The sequence below is a fragment of the Cebus imitator genome, unplaced genomic scaffold (genome assembly GCF_001604975.1).
Source record: "Cebus imitator isolate Cc_AM_T3 unplaced genomic scaffold, Cebus_imitator-1.0 Scaffold369, whole genome shotgun sequence".
Taxonomy (NCBI): domain Eukaryota; kingdom Metazoa; phylum Chordata; class Mammalia; order Primates; family Cebidae; genus Cebus; species Cebus imitator.
This window is the reverse complement of record NW_016107684.1, coordinates 1,610,063-1,629,028: the sequence shown is the minus strand read 5'-3', so window position 1 is coordinate 1,629,028 and position 18,966 is coordinate 1,610,063. Positions and strand designations below refer to the sequence as shown.

General features: G+C 35.8%; 1 protein-coding gene across 1 annotated transcript in view; it reads right to left on the bottom strand.

The window, feature by feature from the left end:
- Nucleotides 1-18,966, bottom strand: part of ASXL3 (ASXL transcriptional regulator 3) — a 171,538-nt gene that overhangs the window by 132,105 nt on the left and 20,467 nt on the right. The window contains 2 exon segments of the mRNA XM_017507138.2: nt 193-195; nt 9,657-9,739. Of these exon segments, the coding sequence (XP_017362627.1) occupies nt 193-195; nt 9,657-9,739 (86 nt within the window).

Below are 18,966 nucleotides of genomic sequence, written 5' to 3'. Positions count from 1 at the left end.
GAGGTCATAAGGATGGGGCCCTAATCCAATAGGATTGATGTCCTTGTAAAAAGAGACTGTAAACAGCTTGCTGTGTCTCTGTGCAGACATATGGAAGAAAGGCCAATGTGATGACACAGCAAGAAGGCAGCCAGCTACAAGTCAGGAAGAAAGCCCTCACCAGAAAGGGATACTGCCAGTTTTAATCTGGACTTTCTGTCTTCCAGAACTGTGAGAAAATAGATTTTTGTTATTTAAGCCACCCACTTTACGGTATTCTGTTATGGCAGCTTAAGCTAAGACAATCACTATTAAGTCCAGACTTAATAGTGATTAAGAGTCCTCTTCCAAACTTACTGCATTACTGTGAGGCATTCTGTATAAAAAGTATTTCCTTCCCCCTCAGCAATCCAATCTCATACCAGCAATCTGATAACTACTAGAAACGTGAGTGCACACGCATATGCATATATATACATACACACACACACACACAAACACACACACAGAGGCACACATGACAGTCTGAATTTCTTGTGAGGCTTGACTTCTACTTTTCAAATCATGAAAAAAGTAACAGGGGATATTTCACAATGAACCACAAATACTCAACTGTGGCTGCAATATCAGATGCCTGGATGCTTGACTATAAATGCTTTACAGTTAGCCAAGCCCAAGTCAGTTAGGGTTGTGCTGAAAACTTGAAACCTGATCTCACTGGGTAACATTTCACATAATGATTTTCTAACTCAGAAAATACAGCCACAGTAATACATAATCTTATCATCTTCCTCAAGAATTACCTTATTTTGTCCCTACGTGTAAAAAAAAGTTTAAGTTAAAAGAAGCTTAACTTATTAGAGATTACAGTTATTTTAAAAAATTAGTGATACTCATGTGCAGACTATGACTTCTACTTTAATCAGTGTTACACCATTTAAAGCTAATTATGTACAGAAAACATACAATGCCCCAAAACATTTTAAGTGACAAATTTTGACTAAAACAAAATGTATATAAAAATGGCCAGATTAGAAATTCAAAATTTTATCTAAATGTAAGGTGTAATGTATGCTTTATCATTCATAAGCCCTATAGCATTAGAATATTATGTAATAGATTTATCCAGATTCCATCTAACTAGAAAAAAATTACCATATTCAATTTAGTCAAACAATCATCAAACATGTAGGACTGTAGCTTTTGATCAATCACATTAAGTGATTAATATGTGTGATGTAGTCTCTGGAATTTAGGGATATCTCATTTTTTGTGTGTTTCACTTTATTATGCTTTGCAGATACTATATTTTTTACAAATTGCAAGTTTGCAGCAACCCTGCATCAAGCAAGTCTATTGGTGCCATTTTTCCAGTAGCATGTGCTCATTTCCTATCCGTGTCATAGTTTCATAATTCTCACAATATTTCAAACTTTGTCTTTATTATTGTATCTGTTACGGTGTTCTGTAATCAGCTTCTCTGATGTTACTATTGTAATTGTTTGGGGTGTCATGAACTATGCCCATATAAAATGGTAAACTTAATCAAAAATTCTATGCAGGCTAGGAGAGGTGAGGAAGCTGCAGAAGAAAAGTTAGAAGCTAGCAAAGTTTGGTTCATGAGGTTTAAGGAAAGAAGCCATCTCTATAACATAAAAGTGCAAAGTGAGGCAGCAATTGCTAATGTAGAAGCCCCAGCAAGGTATCCAAAATATCTAGCTAAGATCACTAACAAAGGTGGCTATACTAACTAGTAAAATTTTTATGTAGATAAAACAGCTTTCTATTGAGAGAAAATGTCATCTACGACTTACATAGGTAGAGAGGTAAAGCCAATGTTTGCTTTCAATGCTTAAAAACAGGCTCCCTCTCCTGTTCAGGACTAATGTAGCTTGATGACTTTAAGCTGAAATCAGTGATCATTTAGCATTTTGGAAATCCCAGAGCACGTATGTTACATCTGCTATACCTGTACTCTATAAATGGAAAAACAAGACATGCATGACACCACATCTGTTTATAGCATTGTTTCCTGAATATTTTAAGCTGGCTGTTAAGACTTACTAATCAGAAAAAAAAAAAAATTCCTTTCAAAATACTACTGTTCACTAACGATGCATCTAGTTACCCAAGAGATGAGGGAAATGTACAAGGACATTAACGTTGCTTTCATACCTGCTAAAACAACATCTATTCTGCAGTCTATAAATCAGGAATAATTTTGATTTTCAAGTCTTCTTATTTAAGAAATGTATTTCCTAAAGCTATAACACATAGATAGCAATTCCTCTGATGAATCTGAGAAAAGTAAATTGAAAATCTTAAGAAAAGACTTTACCCTTCTAGATACCATTAAGAACAGTTATGGGCATTTAGGTTGGTTCCAGGCACATATACACCATGGAATATTATGCAGCCATCAAAAACAATGAGTTTGGGTCCTTTGTAGGGACATGGATGAACCTGGAAACCATCATTCTCAGCAAACTGACAGAAGAGCAGAAGATCAAACACCGCATGTTCTCACTCATAGGCGGGTGCTGAACAATGAGAACACATGGACACAGGGAGGGCAGCGCTACACACTGGGGTCAGTTGGGGGGAAATAGGGGAGGGACGGTGGGGGGTGGGGAGCTGGGGAGAGATAGCAAGGGGAGAAATGCCAGATGTAGGTGATGGGGAGGAAGGCAGCAAATCACACTGCCACGTTTGTACCTATGCAACAATTTTGCATGTTCACATGTACCCCAAAACCTAAAATAAAATAAATGGGGGGAAAAAAAGAACATTTTTGATTCATGGGAGATGGTCAAAATAGCAACATTAACAAGAGTGTGGATGAAGTGGATTCTGAGCCACTTCAACACTTCAGTAGAGGAAGTAACTGCAGGTGTGGCAGAAACAGCAAGAGAACTAGAATCAGAAGTGGAGCCCAAAGTTGTAACTGAATTGTTTCAATCTCATGATAAAACTTTCACAGGTCAGGAGGTGCTTTTTATGGATGTACAATGAAAGTAGTTTCTTGTGATAAAATCTACTTCTGGTGAATATACTGTGAACACTGTCAAAATAAAAATAAATGATTTAGAATATTACATTGACTTAGTTGATAAAAAGCAACAGCATGGTTTGAGGGGGCTGACTCCAGTTTTGAAAGTTCTACTTCAGGTAAAATGCTATAAAATTGCATTGCATGCTACAGAAATCTTTCAAAAAATGGAAGTGTTAATCAATGCAGAAAACCTCACTGTTGTCTTACTTTAAGCAATTGCCACAGCCATTCCATCCTTCAGCAACCACCATCCTGATCAGTTAGCAGCCATCAACATCAAGACAAGACTCTTTCCACCAGCAAAATGATTAGGACTTGCTGAAGGTTCAGATGATTGTTACCATTATTTTTAGAGAGATTCTCACTCTGTCACCCAGGTTGGCTTGATTGGCACCATTTCAGCTCACTACAGCCTTGACCATATCGGCTCAAGTGATCCTCCTGCTTCAGCCTCCCTAATATCTGGAGCTATAGGAATGTACCACCAAGTCTGGCTAATTTTTATTTTTTGTAGAAACAGCGTCTCACTGTTTTTGTTGTTGTACAGGCTGGTCTCCAACTCTTGGGATCAGTAATCCTCCTTCCTTGGCCTCCCAAAGTGCTGGGATTATAGGCATGAGCCACCATTTCCAGCATAAAGTATTTTTTAATTAAGGTATGCACACTGTTTTTCAGACATAATACTATTATTGCACACCCAAAAGACTATAGTCCATAAACACAACTTTTATATGCACTGGGAAACCAAACAATTTGTGTGACTCCCTTTATTACAATATTCTCCTTTTTGGGATGGTCTGGAATCAAACCTGCAATATCTTCAATGTATGCCTGGATTATGGATTCTCTATTAAGAAATGCTAATATGAACTGCGGTTGGTTTTGAGAAAATAAAATAGATTTGTAAAGGGGAAAGACTGGGGGTAAGATGACCAGATAAGACGATAATGCAATAACACAGGTAAGAAATTATAAGTGTCTGAAGAATTCCAAAAAGTATGGTACACAGAAAGAAAGATGTGCTTAGGAAGGAAAACTAACACTACCCAGAACCATCTGGCCATGACGATATAGGAGAAGGGAGTTAAGAATGGCACTGATTGAGATTTCTAATCTGAGTAATGATGACAAGTAAAATTTTATGTCAACTAAGAACTAGATTATTCTCGAAGCTTGCTTATACACATGTACACACACAAATATATGCAAATTGCCCTATGTTTCTGTTTAATAACACCATTGTCTCATACATCCCTCTCTAAGTAGCTGACTGTGCATACCATTTACACAATGAGAGAATTAGATGATAACAAATGGCAGGGATGACACTGTGAGCTAACACTGTAATTCTAAAATGCCCAACACAAACAAACTAGACCACCATTTCAGTATTAGAGGAAGGACGCCAACATGGAGTCTGCAGATAAGAATTGATTTTGCAGTAGAAATTACTTGCGTTTATTTCTTATCTCTAGGCAAAACATTGCAGCAGCAAGAAAGAATCATCTCCTAAAGCACTAATTAGCAACGTAAATCTCACCAAGAGCAATGCCAAGAAATTTTATTGTTTGTCACTATACATGGTAATAGAATTTCTGACATGTTATCCCCCTAAGAAATGCAACATCTTTAATAAGCCACAATACAAAGTGGAGAGCCTAATTTTAGCATATCATAACAGAGACTGCAAAACAGAAAACATAAAAAGCCTTAAACAAAACAAGGTAAACATAAATTTAAGAATTATCAGTGGAATAAAAAATTCTCATTGATAGTAGAATAATGACAAAATCTGGGATGTCAAATGCATGTTCCACATCAAGAAATCTAAAATATGTCCATATTCTGAGGAATACTAAATACGATACTGTTTATAAAACTTTTTAAAGTGTCCCTACTGGAATACATAATCATAGGATGCTTCTCTGTAAACAGTTGATGAAATTTAACACAGCTTTTTAATATAGAGTATGGCATCTCTACTATTGTTAAAATGTACCTCATAAATACTGTCTTGCCCTCAACCCAACAGAGATTTTCTTAATTGCTTTGTGGTGTGTGTGTGTGTGTGTGTGTGTGTGTGTGTATAATGACTTCACCTCCATTATAAACTATTTGCCTATTACTAAATAATATAAAAACTAAATCACAGTTCATGCTACATTAATGACAAGTATCTTATAATGATAATGCCCAGCACATAAAAAATTAGTCCTCACTGATGAATGGTTGTTTTGCTCTCACTATGTAAGTCTTGGAAGCCTTACTCCATGACCTTGGGGCCCCTGGATATGTCACTATAACAGAGCACACAATTCTTTGGAAGCATCACTTTAAAAATTACATAAGCCATGGCATCAAAAAACACATCCTCAGGCATGAAAAACCCCATACAGTAGTTATTTTTGTAAAGGAATGATAACTGCTGAACAAGCACATCAAAAACAGAAAGCGGAATTGGGATGACCCCCAAAACAGCCAAAGCAACACTGTAACTAGACTTACTCCTCTTTTCTACATAAATATTTTCACTTACTGCAGACAAGAACATATTCTATGGCAGCACCCTAACTCCCTGAGGAAGGAAGTGGGGATGTTTACCTAAGAAGTCCGAAGAGGAATATCAAATATCCATCCACAAAAGCAGTAGACTGGAATAATCACATTTTAATCCCATCTATAGGAACAGCATGGCTATTTGATTATATAATTCCAATCATCTGAAAACCCTTCCAAAACACTCTGACTGATCAACTATTGACAACCAATAAATGTAAAAGAACAGAAGCCCTAAAAATACTCAGAATCAGTGAAGCAAGTATACAGATTGACCAGAATAAAATGACATTAATAAAATCTTCTATCCTATTATATAAAAGGAAAGCAAAAATTACCAAGAGCATTTTCATAAAAAAGAAAACTGGGTCTTAAAAAATCATGCTATGATCATATTATTTTTTTCAACAAAACCACACATCTTCTGCCAATTTATTATATTCATATTCTTTTTTTACACCACATGAAAAGTGCCTATTTCATTCTGGCTTTTCCTAGAATTTAATCATACTCTACACATTTCACCAACAATATGAAGATGATACACAGAACATGATGTAAAAAAGTTGGCCTATTTTTATCATGTCTACATGAAAATTATGAGATTTAAAGTGTCACTTGTAAAGAGGAAAATACAGTATACAATGTGAAATTTCATCTCAGTCAAATAACAACATATATACTGAATACACTCAAATATTCTCACTAGTTTTGCCAAAATTATTAACGTACTTTTTCTACTGTAAGTTACAAGTCTAAACCAGTGGCTTTCACAGTGTTTGAAAACAAGCAACAGCACCACAACTTGACTTGTTCACAGATAATCTGCTGCAAACTATTAGCACACATATATTTAATGGGATTTCCACAAAACTGTTAGGTTTCTTTAGATGTTAAAAAGAACAACTATTATGTATCATAAAAAATACAACATGTAATGTTAAAAAGAAGCTTCTATCTCTGAATGCAAGCCAAAGTCGTTACTAAGCACCAGCAAATTAACAATGAAATTCTCAATGAAATTAACCTTTATTAAGAATGAAGATTATTGACTAAACAACTATTTATTGAGTATCTGCTGAGAGCCAGAAGCGTTAGGTACCCTGCCCTTAAGGAATTCACACACAGGCAGGGAACACATACAAAGACAAAATTACAGTACAGTGAGGTCAAGGCTATCTGAGACCTGTCTGGCACATAGATGGGCCCCACAGTACATGAAACAAATGGCCTTGCTTTGAGTACAGGTTGGAATGATGATGGCTGAAGATCATATCTTCTCTTGTCTAGAAACGCTAGGTACAGTGTTGGACGGTTTGGGGAAGGACCATTAAAACGTTACCTGTCATCCATAGAAAAGACCACCAGAAGGTTATGGCCATATTAGTAACTTCGCAAGTAACTTCCCTGTATTTAATCGGGCATATTATCAATGTGCAATTCTTGAAACACATCATTAGTAAATACCCAGAAATCAATCAGCTATGTTTGACCTCATGAAGGTGGAATTTCTAAACTTTACTTAAGAAAAATACATAACAGTTACACTTCATTTACTCAACTACCTTAAATATTAGGAAAACATTTAAGAACTTGGAAAGTAGCAAAACAGTACATTAAGTAAGCAAAATAAATGTCAGTATCTGACATACATACTCCTTGATACAACATACATACATACAGGGCAATCCCAAACTCACTCAGAAGCTATATATGTTTATTTTCAAGGTGAATCTAATAAGAAAATTAGAACTAGAAAACAAGAAAACAGTGAGCAGAGATGCATGAGCCGTAAGTAATGGATTACCCATTGACAAAAAGGGGAAAATTTAAAGAAATAGAATGAAAAAAACAAATAGGAGCACAAAATAGTCTGAGGCCACTCGATGCAGAGCAGTTTCATAGAAGAAAAATTTAACTGTGTTCTCTTTGTTCGCCTTTCTCTTTCCTATTCAAACTGATAACTGTGTACAGTTACTTTCACTAATACTGTACTGGTTAATCAGTATTTGTAACAAAGAACATTTTTTTTTCCCTACAGGACACAACAGTGCATTGGGTAAAGTGAAGAGAGGGACTGCATTTAGAGGAGTAGGGGGTTATGCTTCCCATTTCAATGTTCTTTCCTCTTGAAGAAGTTGGTTTTTAAAATTTGCTTGTATTTGTTAACTATGAATGCTGATTCCTCTTTTATATATCATTCTGGAAGGACCACCGTTTTTAAAACTTTGGAGTAATGCTATAATGATAACAAGTATAGTTAAAATGTTGTTGTGAGCCATGGTACAGGAATTTTTATATCTCAAGCTTCATAACAACTGATAACAGCAGTCACTCCTGTGGAGAAGAATATCTTAATGAACGAATTTCAAATGTCTACTTTTAAGAGGTGCTTTTTATGTCATGTTGGCAGATTCCTCTGGCAACAAAGCCCACATAAGACAGTTGACATCCTTAGATTTTTAGCCCCTCTTTTCTTCTGGCTGTGGCACAATTATTTTCAGAGGTTTCTAAATGTCATAAATATTTTCAGGGTTATTGACAGGTACAAGAAGAAAATTAATCTCCCATTTTTCTGATTTTGTTCCCTAACTCCTTAAGCTGACATTTGGCTTAAAACAGGATCTTCTTTAACAGAGTTGTTAAGCACTGTTAGCAACTAATCTGCTCACTGCTGCCTCCTCTTCATGGGGGAACGATTAGTGCAAACACAATGTAGTTATATCATCTTAGGCTATTTCTACAGAGTAGGCAGGAAAAAAAGTCTCCAAAATAAAAATGAAAATTTGAGCACAGATATCCTGTACCCAGTAAATTATGATGTCCACAGACCTGCCTTGTAAAAGATACATTTTAAATAGCTAGAGGCTGAGGTTACCCACACATTAAAATTATAGGAGTTATAGATGAAACCTATTTTTTAGGAAAAGTCAGCCTCAGAAGGATATTTATTTCTCTTAGCAGTTTCTATATCCACATCAATGAAAACATCCAAAAGGTAATTAAGTAGGTTTAATTTCATCAAGTTGCAACTACTGTATGCTAAATGGCTTACAGGTGGACAACTCATGTATATGAATCCATTCTATGTAACATGGCTGATTACATATACACGACTGATTACATATGACAATATCATAGTTGTTTTATCCTATAGTAAACCCTTTCTCCTTAAGTAATATCATCTATATGACCCTAATGTGCTATCTAAAGCCAAAATTGTAAAATGAATACCTAAATAAGAATAAAGAATCATCACTGAAATATTGATTGGCAACCAAAAGCAATGAAGTCCTGATATACGCTACAAGAGTAAACGTTGAAAACATTATGTTAAGTCAAAGAAGCCTTTCACAAAAGGCCACATATTATATGATCCCACTTACATTAAATGTCCAGAACAGCAAGTCCATGGAGACAGAAAGTAGACCAGCAGCTGCCAGAGGCAAGAGTAGTTGGGATAGGGAGTAACTGCTTATGGGTACAGGGCTTCATTTTAGGGTGATGAAAATGTTCTAAAGTTTGATATGGTGATGATGTATAACTTTGGGAATATAACATAAACCACTAAACTGTACATTTTAAAAGGATAAATATTAGGCTGAACAGCTGTTACAGGATGCTCCAAATAGAGTTCTTAAATATAAGAGGACCAGACTTTCAACCACATTTATTGGCACTAAATTTTATCAAAGTGAGCTCATCTTTATATCCTAGGATCTACCTATTAAGCCTGTAAAAGTGTTTCTCTTTGACCACTTGGTTTCAAAAACACAATCTCCTCTTACAAGAAAGAGAGACAGGAGTAACTTCAATGAGGGACCAAGTCACACAGTGCTGCTCTTTGTTAAGAAAGCACCTCCTGTATCAATCCATCTAACGTAATTTATTAAGGTAACAGGCAGGTCCAAGGAAATCTTGAATTACATCTATTTATCCATTAAAAAAGAATTTGTGGGTACTTAATTCACAATCAACTACAATATCAAAATCTAGATATACCTATGGCTTAGCAATGAGTGGCAATTATTAAATGAAAACAGAAAATGTTTTAAATATGGATACTGACCTTGTTTCTTTTAACCCTTCTTTCTGAATGACTTCCAATATCTGCTTTGCTGTCATTGGTGAGTTGGGGTGTTTTTCTAGTGCCTAAAATATAAACATAATATTCCTAGATTATTACATGGCAGCATACAAAACAAAAAATGTACCTGAATCATGCATTCTCTGCTTATTTTATTACAGAGGAAGGGGCTTTTACATCAAAGTAACATTCCATCATACAGGTCAGGTGCCCAAAGGGAGAATGTAATTTTTTTGGACATTTAAATCAGAAATAACTGCAACATAAAGGGGCCATCCTTCAAAAATGTCACAAAGGCATACACACCAAAAAAGAAATGTGAAACCTAAAGAAACCAAGTTAACAAATGCATATAGTTTCCCGTATTTAAAACGTTTCTAATATTTTACGGTAAAAGTCATATTTTCAGGCTGTTAAAATGTTTCCTAAGATTCCAGGTCCCTGGAATCATGGAGCCTGAATACTACCAATAGAAGAGAACAGAGTGCTGGTCACAAACAGCCTCACTGGATTCATGGCCAAAATGTTGAAAGAAGCCTACAGGAACGCAAGTAACTCATTACAGTGTGTTTTCCAGTTCAGCTCAGTTTCCTTTCCTCTGCCTTTTCCAATTAATTTCAAATAAGCCCTTTCCTCGTCCCATTCAGCCTATCTCAATTGTATGAACTCAGTCCCAATCTCTTTCTCTCCTCTTCTGCCTTACTTATCTTTTGTGAAAAAGGGTTCTTTTAAACAGAGGGTAGGGAAGACACAGGACATAGTTGATTATTTACACAGGTCTTAGACCATCAGCCCTGGAAATCAGGTTCCTTTATTTTTTCCAGGGACTTAACTCCATGTGGTGGAAACAGTAAGCAGCAGTGCCCCTACTGTGCACCTACATGAACTACAGATACCACATCTGGGTACAAGAAACAAGTTACATACATCTTCACAATGACCTACTCCAAGGGTTGAGGACACCTAATTAAAGATGCTATGCAGGAGCTTCATGCCCAGGTCATGGCCTCTTGTAACTCAAAGACACTAGAGTTCTGATCTGTGATTATTTACTAGAAGAATCATAATTATTAAGAATTAACAGAATCATTCTAAAAATGTAAACTTGAAAAGGCTTCCAAATCTGTTCAAACCGGCTCTGTTATCTCTTATATTGTCAATAACCAAATTACAACTGATCACAAGTGAAGGCTCTGTTCATCAAGGCCCTTCAGTGCGTTGCACACAGCCTGCCCCTTCTAACCTTTCAGACACTTTCCTATTCTCTCCTTTCCAATTCCCAGGAAATTTCCCATTTTTCCCTATCCTGATCATCCCCTTCCTTACTCATAGTTGGAAATTCTTTAAAGAATACAGAAGTATGAGCCACACTACAAGGGTATGGCAACAAGTATGGCAATGGCAAAGAAGGAAGATGGTCCTTCCAGAGGACACTGTAGAGCTGAACTGAAAACTGGAAAAGGGGGAAATAGAAATATAGGCAAAGTTGTATAGGGAAGGAGAATATAAACATATTGGGAAAAAGGCAATAAGGAAACCACATAATAGAGCTGAAAAGGGGGAAAGAATAGAGAGCACACGGAAAAGAGGAAGAAGCTGATATGAAAACAAAAAGCGGACAGAAGTTTTAAAATAAGAACTGTAAGTAGAACAGTACATAATTATGAATTACTGAAAGGAGATGCTGTGTTCACATGGACTATATACAGGGAGGGCACTGCCTCAAATGAAAGGCAATGGGTCTCTCATAAAAGATATGGACAGGAGGTCAATAGACACAGACACACAGGAAGCAAGCAAGGAAGAGGGGAAACTGGGGGGGAAAGGCATAGGATGGCGAAAGAGGAGAAGGAGAGGAGGAAGGAGAGAAAGGAGGAAAATTGAGCTGAACTGGGAATGTCTAAAGGCAAACTGATTAAATCTAGAAAGGGCCAAAGAAGAAACTCCAGTGTACTGGACAATGTTTAAACAGAAATTTGGGTGCACTTGAAATTGGGGTTACTCACTGTGGAGGATTCCCTGTTTCTCTTCCTGAGTACAGGCCCCTCAGCACACCTGGGCCGCTCCTCCCAGCAATTGAGAGAATTTGGATAGCCCTGTCCCCTTCTCTATGACATCACATCCTACTCTACAAAGGAAGTAAAAGTGCCAAGAATTACATCATGAAGTGGATGAGAGGCAGGAAGGAAATGATGAAGCCACACAAAACACCAGAAGCCACCCTCAATTCCTGCAAGACAGAGAACAGACACAGAGAAGGAGAGGTTTCTGGGTGTAAACAAGCTTTACTGATTGAGCTGTGTAAATATTAATAGAACAAAAGATAATGAGAAATTATCTTCACAGAACAAAACATTGATGCCATCAAAATAATGTGACACACGGCAGAGACATGAATCAGACTCACAGACAGCCATACTCAAATACATTAAGTGGGGCAAGCCACAGGCAAAGTATAATGGCATCTTAAGCTATCAGACCCAAACTTTACACTAACTGTTCATTGCTCCAACAATCTCTTGATCATAAGGCATTGCCTGGTCTTGTTGTTGCTTATGTTTGAGATGTTTTGGCTGGAGATGTTTCTTTTTTTTTCATTGTTACACAAGTAACTCTCCATCAGGCTTTTCCATTAACTTGTACTACTTTAATGTTTAAAAATAATTCCTTTTATCCAGAGAGCATGCAAATACCTACAAGTGTTTCTTTCAAGTACTTATTTTTTAATTCATCTGGAATTTATATTTTTGTGCCAAGGTGAAATACTAACATCTGCCCCCTCCTCCCAATAGTAAGCCTCATTTCCCCAACATAATTTGTTTCATATGCCACACATCGTTAGTGAGGCATACTCTACCATATCTTAATAGTAGGGCAATGAAAACTTTTCAAAATGTGAAACCTAAATATAAATGTGGGAACCCAATATATAAAACACACAAATGCAGAGTGCTGTTCATGTTGAGCTGGAGATGAGAGAGCTTGGACCCCCTTACTTACTGCCTCTGATGGCTAACAGCACTTCTGGGAATTTTAAGAGTCTCCAGAAGAAACTGCGTAACACTGTCCTTGCAGCTTGTTCAGGGGTCCCACTAGGTCCCCCTAATATTTCCATCAATTGCTGAGCTGGCATTATACTGTTTTAATTGCTATAAAATTATAATATACTTCACTCTCTGAACAGGACATTGTTCTCATTATTCCTTCTTAAGTTTCTAATTATTCTCTTCGTTTTTTCCAGATAAAATTGAGACTGGAATTCAATGAAACATCTAATTAAATTCTGAAGGAATTTTATACATCATTCCACTTAAGACTTATTCTGTAACCTGTAATAAGCTATTATTTTATATTTTCAGTTGCAACTCGGAATATATTTTTTTCATATAATATTCCCATATTCTATTGCTAAATGCCACTGAATCAGAATAATTATCTATATAGTTAATTGAGTTAAGCTTTAATGGCACAGAGTATACAATCATGTTTTCTACAAATATTGTAAACTGCTTCTCCTTTATAATAGCTGCATGCTTTATCTTTCCTACATTATTTATATTGGCTCACAACTAATCTTTCTTAGTCCATTTCAAGAAAATTTTGCTGAAAATCTGAGCACTTTGCAATTCATTTCCTCAAAAACAGATCCCTAAAACTGCAGAGTTTCACTAAGAATATCTGTAGCTAGAATTATTGGAACTAGCACTGCCAAGATTGTAATTACAAATCACGGGTCACACATCACTGTCCCTTCACAAATCAGACTCTGTCACAATGCTCAATCTTTACATAAACTGTCCTTTCTTTCCTTGTAAAACAAATTGTTCTCTTGTGTTAAAGTTATATTTGTGATTTTACTTCACTCAATCTCTGAGATGTCTTGCATCTCTCATACACTGAAGTCTTTTCAATTCCCAGCTCCTTCCTTTCTTCTGCATTTCTACACTTCACAAAAGGTTTCAAATTCAACACTGCTCTCCACAAATGGTACTCTCCATGACTGGGACACAAAGCATACACACAACTAGCTGCCTTCCTAGCGGTGGGTCTGTTTTTCACAGGAGGTAAACAGATGTACAGAGCTGGCAAATATACCATTACATTCCGCCTTCTTATCTAACTAACTCTATCGGAGCCAATCTCAAAGACTATACATTCATATAATTTTGAGGCAAGATAGTCTCATTCCAGAAATTTCCTCCCCTAGACTTCTACATGTCCTAGTATGGGGGAAAAAATTACAAAAAAGGACCTGTAACACCTGCAACACAGTTGAAGGAAAGAGCGAGATGATTTGCCAAATCCATTTAGGGCCAGATTAAGAACAGATTTTTCTGTCCTACGTTTGGTCCTTAAGTACCTTTTGGATTCCAGGAACACTGGCTCAGGCATTTTAAGGCTTACTCAAGAATTTCTTGGTGTCTCTTTAACAGAAAACTCATTCTAAGTATCTCTAGGATAAACACATTAGACTAGGGATCATTTAAAGATTAAAATTTTGGCCCTTCTGGCCCTAAACAAAACTTTCTGAGAGAGCTTACTTATTTGATGGCAAAATAAAAAATAATCCCTACAATTTAAGTGTCATTTCAATGATAGATGTTTACATTTGTGGAATTCTAAGTGGGTATTAGTGACCAGGATTTCTCCCTTCTTCTAACATTAATGTGTCGTCTTCCCTTAATCAATACTGGCAGTTCATTAAAGTGTTCAGATCTTTAGAGCCTCGCCACTGAGGTAAACGATTTTGGGGTTATAACAACAATAAACCATTATACATCTCTTTACAATTACAGACGACTTTTATACAACATATTTTATTTTCCTTCCTTCCCACAATATATATTATTTTATTTGATCCTCAAAACAGCTTAGTGAGATGCATACAGAAGTATTATTAATATTCTCTGAAATGTACAAAGTTGTGTTGGCCTGAGGCCATAAAGCTAGTGAGTAGATGAACAGGACTTGTATGCATGATGATGTTGATGACAATGTTTAAATATAATAAGAGCAGCTAATATTTATTAGACAACTCCTATGTGCTAAATCCTGTCTGTGGGCTTTCCATTATTATAATAGACTCTAGAATTAATATATTTAACATTCCCTATTTCTACTATTCTTGAAAAACCTCAAAGGTTCATGTCATTTTGATAAAACATGAACTTGGATTGCCGATTGCCTTCAGATGAGAAAATGAATTACATAAAAAGTGACAGCATCTCAGCAAATGCCCAGTATTTACAGTTAGGTTGTACTTCACTCCTAGCATATGTGGCTGCTGGTTGAAGGGTTAAAGATGATACTAACAATTTTCTATTCTATTCAAATGTACTTTATGGTAAAATTATATACTATTATACAGTGGTCCCCGACCTTTTTGGTACCAGGAACCTGTGTCATGGAAGACCATTTTTCCACAGAATGGTGGTGGAGAATGGTTTCCGGATAAGACTGTTCCACCTCAGATCATCAGGCGTTAGTTAGATTCCCATAAGTCAAGGTATTCTCGCTCTAACAAACCCCAGTTCAGCAATTTCACACTTAAGAACAATCAGCCCAGGTGTGGTGGCTCACGCCTGTAATCTCAACAATTTGGGAGGCTGAGGTATACAGATTGTTTGAGCCCAGGAGTATGAGACCAACTTGGGCAACACAGCAAGACCCTGTCTATAAAATATAGAAAATAAGAAAATAAGAAAGAAACATAAGCAAGGCATAGTGGTATGTGCCTATAGTTCCAGCTACTTGGTAGGCTCAGACAGAAGAATTGCTTGAGCCTAGGAAACTGAGATTGAAGTGAGCAGTGATTGCAACACTGCACTTCAGCCTGGATGACAGTGCAATACCGTCTCAAAACAAGCAAACAAACAAACAAATATATATATATATATATATATATATATATATATATGAACAATCAGATATTTACTTAAATTTTCAGATAATGGTTTAAACTATACATTCCTTTGGTATAGAACCTGTCAAAATTGTCATTAATTAGTGTTAACTCTTTAATGATATTCTTTCTGCTCACTGTAAGCCTCATATAATCCTGGGCCTTGGTCTGCATTCACATGTATATCTCCAGACTATTAGCACTACAAAATAGGCTCCAATAAACAAAGACCAAATTAATTTGGGGAAATGTTTTGAGTCATTCTATATTTGGAACTTTTTATAGAATAATAATGAAGGTTGTGAGCTCTGGAATCAGATGAACCAAGAACCCCTACTCACTAGCTGTCTAATGTTAGATAAGACATCAGAAATTTCTGAGTTATAATTTCTTCTCTTCCTCACTCATAAAAATATTGTAAGGACTAAATAAGATAATGAATTTAAAGCACTTATTATTCCAATGAGCCAAATGACTGCCTACAGCAATGAGTGTTAATAAACAGTAGCTAATATTATTGGCTGAAAAAAAAGGTCGGCCCCATTTGAGCGCAGCCTAGAAAAACAGATTTTTTTCAATACAAAGAAGAACGCTACCAGAAAATCACAGGAATTAAATGTAGTCTCTCTGAGATTTCCTAAATAAACTTCACGAGCTACTACAAATTAGGTTAGCCACATATTCTCATCCCTCACTGCCTGACCGCTTCCAAATGTATTTCACCAATGATACACAGGTAAGCCTGCACCATACTGTGCCTCATTTCCTCATGACATGCCTTCAGATACTGTTCAGATGCCTAGGAAGAGCATCCCAAAGGACCAATTATCTCATTATGTTTGTTACAAATCAAAAATATAGAATATCAACAGTAACAACTTACATCCAACAACATATATTGAAACTTTCAAGCACCTATGATATACGGTATCATAGAATGTTCATCAGAAGGAAATTATTTTAGTTGCCCAGGATCATAAAACCTGAACACAGCTGAAAGAAATGATTTTTGGAGTTTCAAAAAAGGTGGTCATTCCCTGAATTTGCAGATGAAATTCTTTGCAATTGAGAAGTGAATTCTAATTTCCTGTGGAATTTTGGCAACTTTTTGTTTGGATCTCAGTAAGTTTCTAATGGTTTAAAACACTTGGCATTCCTTTTTCACACAGAAAGAAAACAAAGAGAGACACTCAGAAGTTATCAAATGTTCTTGAAAAAAAATTAAAAAGAATCATTTAAATAATGATATGTAAAACTTGTTTTACAAAGGAAAACCTCTCTTTAATGAAAAACAGGGAAATCTTTCTACTATAGAAATTTGCAGGCAGTCTATTTTCTTAAGACCCTAGTAATTATTAAAAAAAAACCTTTACTGTAATTGAAGTAAAATTTATGCTTTCCTTTCATTTCTATCAAATAAACCTAGTTTTTGCCTTTGAATATAACAACAGTTATTTAATGTTAATAAAAACACTGTTTTATCATGAAAGCTCAAAAGGCAATTTTGTTATATAAGTTTACAATTATGGGATTCAATAAGTTACACACAAAATACGTTGCCACATATTTTTAAACACTGTTCAGGTCAAGTCTCCCTTTGTTTCCAGATTAATAGATCCTCAGTTTCTTCATCAATCTTCATATAAAATAGTTTGCAAACACAACCACCCAAATCATCCTTCTCTGAACATTCTTGAGTTTTCCAGTGTCACTTTTAAAATACATCTTTAAGAATTACACTCGTTAAAATAAATGAGCAAAAAACCATTGATAAATATTTTAACTGTAGCTTGATCAAAATACAGTATGGGGAAATCATTTTTTTCTATCTCCAATAATTACATTAACCTAATACAACACGTGCTCTTTTTCAGCGGCCACCTCACATTGTCACTCAACTGAAAGTTCCAGATCTTTCAATATTTGCTTCTGACATTGCATCCACAGCTCTGTGGTGTGTTTTCCAAACTTGCCAGTCATAAGCATTCCACTGTTTTAATGCACTAGTTTTAATGCACTAGTGTTTGTTTAAATCCAGGTATTTAGGCTTAAATCTCATTAGTGCCAAATAGCTGATAATCCAAAGTAACAGATAAACTCATCCCAGAAATCTCCTCTGCTGGATTTCTACATGCCCCCCAAAAAACTGCAAAAAAGGACAATGATCTCAGGTAAATTTTATCTTTTTAGTTACACGTTATTTTCTCAAGCTTACAAAGTTCTTTTGTGATCCCCATTTATTTTTCAATTGCTCAGTTTCCCTTACTTTGTTGGCCACCAATTTGACAAACATGGTTTTGATGCATTCCTCCAAGTTATTCATGACAGAGCTAAACAAAGCAATGGAAAACAAACTGTCGTGGCTGCCAATGGGATCTCCTTTCAGACAGACACTGATTACTCAATCAATATACTTTATCTATACATGTTCAATTTGCTGCAAATTCATTTGATTATACTATCATCCAGTTTATAATTGTCCATCACTTCTAAACGAGTTTTACAATAGACATGTCAAATGACTGGCTGAAATTTAGCTCTAACTTGTGTATCTTCCTGATGTATATAAGTCTAATAATCCTATGAAAAATAAATTAATTTAGTTTGACATGAATTAACTTAGAGAATCCATAATGCCTTCCAGGGATCTGATCATTCACTTCCAAATGCTCACAGTCATCTGTATCATAATAAACTCTAGTATTTTATTGAAGGTTGAGATGAAGCTCAATAGTCTATAATGAAAAATTTTTCTCTTCCTTTTTTAAAAATAACAGCAACTACACAGCAGTTAGTTACTCTGCACTGAGCATTATTCTAACATGCATGTGAGCTCCTTTAATACTTATAACGACCCTATCACATAGGGCCTATTGTTCCCCTCATTTTATAGATGATAGATGAATTAATGAAGAAACAAAGAAGTTAATTTAATTTGCCCAGTGTTACACAGCTAGAAAATGGGAGAGCGAAGATTTCAACCTAGGCCTTTGGACAATTGCTTTCCTGTTCTCTGTGATTATTCCCATGGTTAACCATGGTTATTCACAATACTTCCTGCTCATACCTGTAGATTCTTTCAGTGTCTTGTCATCAAGTCTCCTATGTCACCATTCCTTATCCCATATAACTTCTCTCATGTAACTTTTCTTATCACATCTCCTTGAAAGAAACTTGCACAAGTTTAAAGGAGACTAATCCAATGAAATGTTTCAAAAAGAGAAATCATGCCCCATAATAAAGTTGCTGTGACTCTGATCTCAAACACTGTCCCAATTTTATGGTAGTTAAAATGTAGAGGCAGACATTAGTTAACTCTCATTAGCTGAATCAAAGAAACATGAGTTTGTCAAAGCAAATAAACAGGTTCCTATTTCTAAGCTAAGAGAA